The sequence below is a fragment of the Diabrotica undecimpunctata genome, chromosome 6 (genome assembly GCF_040954645.1).
Source record: "Diabrotica undecimpunctata isolate CICGRU chromosome 6, icDiaUnde3, whole genome shotgun sequence".
Lineage (NCBI taxonomy): Eukaryota > Metazoa > Arthropoda > Insecta > Coleoptera > Chrysomelidae > Diabrotica > Diabrotica undecimpunctata.
This window is the reverse complement of record NC_092808.1, coordinates 32,151,323-32,158,099: the sequence shown is the minus strand read 5'-3', so window position 1 is coordinate 32,158,099 and position 6,777 is coordinate 32,151,323. Positions and strand designations below refer to the sequence as shown.

Sequence of the window (6,777 nt, the reverse complement as noted above, 5' to 3'; positions counted from 1 at the left end):
TGATAAAATTGGTATGGACCGAGCAGCAAATGCCGGAGGAATGGGCAGTTGGTCTTGTACAACCAATATATAAAAAAGGAGATAAGAGTTACAGACCAATTATATTGCTAAATGTAATATACAAAATCCTTTCTGGCATTATCTACACTAGATTGTAAGAATACTCCGAAAATATAATTGGTGATTATCAAAATGGATTCAGACCAAATAGAGCCACTACAGACAAAATGCTGGAAGACCTCCGAAATTTATTTATACAAAAAAAATATATCGGCCTCATAAAAATGACGTTGGAGGAGGCTTCTTTCGAAGACTTCCAGTTTTCTTTTTGTCTCTTTGATTAACTGTATCGTTATTTATTTTGTCAAAAAATAAAAAAGCTTTATTAATTTAACTAATTTTAATAAATTGTACAAAAAAACTGGACGACTTTCTGCAGAAAAGAACCAACCCACAAAATACATTTTTTTTGCTTTATTCATGGTACCGCTTTGAATGGTGGTTAAAAATTATATGCAGAATGTAACCAGGCCACAGCAAGTGGATGCTGTCTTCTATCAGGTAGTGAACCAATCCACATTACTTCAGTACTCAGTGAAGTAATCCGCAGAAAAGATCCAAGTAGGTTGGTTCCATTCTGCAAAACTTGGGAATCACATAGCATAAAATACTTCAGGATTTGGTTCCTTTCTTCAATGACTAATACTTTTGTTTGTCACGCAATAAGGCTAAGACTGCATGTTTGTGTTATAAAGTAGTAAAAATATTGCAAATTATTAATTACTAACAATTATTGGGTAGTAAAACATTTCTTAAACAATGAGTTATAGATCCTCCAGAGAACAACATATACTAAATTTGGTTTAAAATGTTTCAAAAGCAGAAAATGAGGTTAGTTTGGTAACGACTATTTATAGTAGCATTTAACATAATAAAAAGTTTATTTTTAGTTTTTTTTTGGTTTATTTGAGAATTTTAAACGTCATTAGTTTTCATCATTTGTACGATCGGTACTGTCATTCAGCTGTAGTTGTCACGATTTCATATTTGCCTCCCAGAACCAGTGTTATTTACGAACAGCTCAAATATTTCATAAAAGGCATCCGGACAAAAATGTAAGTTACGTGTACGTCCGCTTTAGTTGAAAAGTTTAGAGAAACGGGATCAGTGCAAAATAAAAAAAAAGGATGCCCCAAGATTACTGAATGAAGCATCACAAATTGAGGTCCTTGGAAATTTTGCAATAAAGCCTACTGCATAACACCTCAAGTATCTGCAATAACAGGAGTTTCACTTGAGTTGGTTAAAAAGGTGTTGAAATTACATAAGTTTCACCCGTACATAACACAAATTCTTCAAGAATTAGGCGATGATGATCCAAACCGACGAATTAAGTTTTGTGAACTCATGACTGAAAGAATTCGCGTTTAACCGAGAATGTTAAACAATATTTGTTTCACTGATGAATGTACTTTTATGCTGAATGGTAATGTAAATGAACAAAACTGTCTGTACTGGAGTGATGCGAACCCACATCGATTCAGAGAAGGTCACACTCAATATCCTGAAAAACTCTGCCCAAACAAAAAATGTTTGGGCAGGAATATTAGGCGATGCTATAATTGGCCCCTTGTTCAAACCAGGCAATTTAAGTGGCGACATTTATCTCGATATGCTGGAAAACACCATCGAACCTTTAATTGTGCATGAATGAGAGAACCAAAGGGACGATCAAGGCAACCTAGCTCTAGATGAACATTTCCTGCACTTCCAACAATATGAAGCACCTCCTCACTATGCAGCTCCAGTTAGGCTCTGGTTGGATACTAATTATCCGAACAAATGGATTGGAAGGAGAGGTCCTATTGAGTGGACACCGAGGTCACCAAACTTACCGCCACCTGACTTTTTTTCTATGGGGTTACCTCAAGTCAGTTGTTTATAAAACTCAACCTGCGTCACTTGGGGAATTGCGAGAAACAATTACGCAAGCATGTCGCGCTATTACTCTTAGAACAACATTTGCCAAAGTTTGTGCAGAATTTGAAAATAGGCTGTATTCTTGTTTACAAAACAACGGAACCCACTTTGAACATTTACTTAATTGACATTTTTAACAAATTTGTAGTTCAACAAAAACCTCATTAAATTTTCCATTTAAGCCAAAGTTTCACAATTATTGCTTCACCCTGTATAATTATTATTTATATCATTGAATAGCGCTTTTTATAGTCTTTTCAATGATATATCACAAGTAGGGGTTTGCAATTTAAACTTTTTTGGTTGTGTTGGGTGGGGCCTAGGGGGTTGATGAGTGTGAGTACTCTTTCATGTCATTTTAGTTCCCCCTTACTACCCTACAAACGGTTTCAAGCATTTTTCGATATCAGTTTTTGTTCGTGAGATATAGCCCATTGTAAGTTTTAAAAATGACACACTGTATGATCACCTATTATTATTTTGTTGGGACTCATGGATAACTTGTATCTATTTCGTCATATTTATGCTAAATTATCATGTTTTTCAGGCTACCACCAAGCAAATATCCCACTTTTTATCATGTGAGATATGATGATTTCTTAGTCTTTTACTTCCAACACTTGTCCAGGATTTTGTACCTTATAAGTACAAAATCGTTCTCCACGATATATTCTGAATTCTTACCTGAAATCAGTTCTATAGAACCTTCTGAGTCATCTTCACTACTGTCCATTTCACTTTCAGTTTCGTTGATTTTACAATTTTTTATTAAAATTTTTTTAAATATATTTATTTGGATTTTTTTTCAGAGAATCTGTATTATGGATAAAGATAAATTTTTCTGCTTTTTTCTCAGCCTTCGTTTTTCCTCGAACTTTCTTCTCCTCTTCAAGTTTTAATTTTCCTCTTCTAATTTCTTTTTTCTAAGTATTGTGATGTTTTAATTTCTGTCCCACTGCAGATTTTTCTTCTCTTTTGAGGTGACGGAGATTTCGAGTTTTATTTCTCATTTTTTACTAATTCAATCACCAGATTAAAAAAAAAATTACAAAAATATTGCTGTGAGTGTTTGAAGGTTCAGGTTTACCCCTACAAGTGAAACTTGCATTGAATTTTGCAGCTATTTGTCTTCAAGCACTAACTCATTTTTGCCTGCTGTTTCTGTTGTATTTGTTCGCAGTCTTTACCAACGAAATCTTTCGTTTGATGAATTGTACCACTTTCTTCGTTTTCATTATTCCCATGCTCTGTACTTTCAATAACCACCTCGTTCTTTACCACCAGTATGGTTTTTATATTTTACAGGTTTATTTTAGACAGGTGTCCACTCAATTGAAATAAGTTTAATAAAACAAATATGACCGAATGTATTAAATATATTTTGGATATCCCTGATACCGTTATCAACGTCATAATTACCAGTATCGTAAACTGCTTTTCAGCTACGAACATGTTAAAATACCATTAGATACTAATCTATCTTATGTATTCTACTGGTAACGAAAGTAAATATTAATTTATAAAAATTATTTTAACGGTTATTTTAATTATAGCGTTATTTTGATTTTGGTATTAAATAATAATTATATATGAAATATACTAAAATACAGGGTGTTTCAAAAAAAAGGTAACCCCGTCTCTAGGGTAGGTAAAAAACTGAAAAATAATTGGGGTTTTCTTAGTAAAAAATTTTTGTAACGCCATCCGTTTTCAAGATACAGGGCGTTGAAGAAAAAAAAATTTACGCATTTTTTACGATTTTGCCGAAACTACTGGCAACATTGTAATGAAATTTTATACGAATATGTTTTGGAAGCTGATACATCCCATGAACTTGTTTTTATATCTGATTCTCATAGAGGGCGCTAGTTACACGGATCGTACTAAGTATTAGTCAATATAACTTTTTTAAGAGTATAATTATTAATCAAAATTTCAAGTAAACTTAAACATCATTCAATTTTACACGAAAAAGGCACTCTTGGTAAAACTCGATACTGTGTACCGTTTTCGGAATATTTTGATTTGAAAATTATGAAGTAATAATTGATGCTGGTAGTAATGATAAAGTTCTAATAGGTATACCTCTATTTTCTCCAATTGTGCCATGGAAATCTGACATTTACTGATTGTTATGACGATAAATCAACAATAAGTAGAGTTTTGAAACCTTGTTATTTGTAAAATCAAATCAAAATGTACTCAAATGTTGAATACACTGACATGTTATTAACCTTAGGCGAATGTTTAGGATGTTATAGTGCAGCTGTGACACGTTATGCAGAAAAGTTTCCTAGAAGAAACTTACCAAGTAAAAAAACATTTAGAGCCGTTGAACGACGTTGTCGAGAAACTGGGAATGTGAGACCAAATAAAATAAATTCTGGTAGACCAAGAACAACAAGAACAATTAGCGTAAGGAATATAACAAGACAAACAAATCCTTCTTCTTCAAGTACTTGGCGGATACTGAAAGAACAGCAATTACATCCTTATCATTACAGACAAGTCCAAGAGCTCTTGCCAGATGATCTACCGGTTAGAGTGGATTTTTGTTAAACATTGCAACAAAGGACAGCCCACAATCCAAATTTTTTAAAATGCATTCTTTTTACGGACGAGGCCACCTTTACGCGACAAGGTATGTTTAACTCCCATAATGCACACGACTGGTGTGATGAGAATCCACAAGTCAAAAGGGTATCACATTACCAACACTCATTTAAAGTTAATGTTAGGGCAGCAACTTTAGGTAACAAATTAATAGGTTATCATATTCTGACTGGAAATTTAATGGTGATATGTATCTTGATTTTTTAAACAATTCCCTATTCGAGATATTAGAAGATTTAACGCTAAACTAGCGAAGATCTTTATTTTTTATGCACGATGGAGCTCCATCACACTTTGATAGAATCTATCGTAATTGGTTGAGTAATCATTTTCCGAATCGATGGATTGGTAGAGGTGCAGAAGCTCCGATTCATTGGCCTCCTCGATCATGCGATTTTAACCCTTTGGACTACGCAGTTTGGTCGTATATTAAGGAAAAAGTCTATGCTACAGAGGTAAATTCACGCCAAGAATTGGAAGAAAGAATTCAACGTCAATTTAATGACATCATAGCTGATCCCCTACCGTTTAGAAGGTTAATGGAATCTTTAGAAAAAAGAATAGACTTTATTCTTTCTTTATTCGTGTATTCGCGAAAACGGGGGGCATTTTGAACACTTACTGTAATTGAATTTTATTTTATGTTCTTAATCATTAATTTAATTTTCTTCTTGTGAGTTTTGTTTAATTACTAACTATTTTATACCAGCATCAATTATTACTTCATAATTTTCAAATCAAAATATTCCGAAAACGGTACACGGTATCGAGTTTTACCAAGAGTACCTTTTTCGTGTAAAATTGAATGATGTTTAAGTTTACTTGAAATTTTAAATTAATAATTATACTCTTAAAAAAGTTATATTGACTAATACTTAGTACGATCCGTGTAACAAGCGCCCTCTATGAAAATCAGATATAAAAACAAATTCATGGGATGTATCAGCTTCCAAAACATATTCGTATAAAATTTCATTACAATGTTGCCAGTAGTTTCGGCAAAATCGTAAAAAATGCGTAAAATTTTTTTTTCTTCAACGTCCTGTATCTTGAAAACGGATGGCGTTACAAAAATTTTTTACTAAGCAAATCCCAATTATTTTTCAGTTTTTTACCTACCCTAGAGACGGGGTTACCTTTTTTTCAAACACCCTGTATATGAAAATAAGAAAAATATTCATAAGAAAATTTAAATATTGAAAAATAAATATGTATCGATATACAATAATAGTTACTTAAATTTAAAGCAACTTGTATTTAAATGAAACACAACCCACTCCCAAAGTTTTCTCTAATTGTTCCACTGTTGGTCATTCCCACAAATCACCGGAGAAACTAAAAAACCAACTAAATACCTTTCTTTGACAAAGGATAGATCAACTTGTCCAATGTGGTATTTACCCCGAATCAGAGAGTAAAATTTTAACACACAGAGTAAAAATTTCACGCTACACCGGTTGATTATCGGTTGTTGGTCTTAAATCGTAAAAACTTACCTTTTCTGTCATGTTGTAATTTGTTATAATACCTTCTTTAATAAATAAACCATAATCTTTATAGAACTTTTCGTACTCTTCTGGATTCTTTTTCAGCTGTTCTTGTAGAAATTTCAAAACTCTTGCTGTCAGAACGTCACGTAACTTGCTGAAATTTACAAATGGTAAATGAGCTGAACATTGAGTTGCATGGAAAAATAAAGAATTAACGTTTTCGCGACCGAGTGGGGTATTTTACGTATTACATAATATGCGGTTTTTTAATAACTTCGCATTTTTTGAGAAAATATAGAATCAAGTTCTTTAAAAAAAAATGATTTAAATCAAGTCGGCTTCCAATGTAACATTTTCTTTGTTGCTTTTATATGTTCTTGTTTCTAGATATGTCCCAGCCAAGACAGCCTCTGACTTTTTACAAATCGTACAATATCGACTTCATTCAATTCATTAATCTCTTAGTTTAATGCAGTGGCGCACCCAGAATTTGCCTTAGGGGGGGGGGGTTTTGAAATTTTTTATGCTACCTCCATGTTGAGTCCCTACAATTTGGGTTTTGGTTTAATTTAAAGTACTAAAGATAGCAGTTCCAAAGATTTAGGTATATATTATCCTACCTACCAACTAAAACCACCCTCCCTTACTTATGCGCAGTTGACTGTCGCACGTACCGTACTCCGAAAGTGGGATG

General features: G+C 33.1%; 1 protein-coding gene across 1 annotated transcript in view; it reads right to left on the bottom strand.

The window, feature by feature from the left end:
• The window catches only part of Trap1 (TNF receptor associated protein 1), a 60,795-nt gene that overhangs the window by 41,188 nt on the left and 12,830 nt on the right, over window positions 1–6,777 (bottom strand). Inside the window, exon 8 of the mRNA XM_072534567.1 lies at window positions 6,090–6,237. Within this exon, the coding sequence (XP_072390668.1) occupies window positions 6,090–6,237 (148 nt within the window). The remainder of the gene's footprint in view (window positions 1–6,089; window positions 6,238–6,777) is intronic.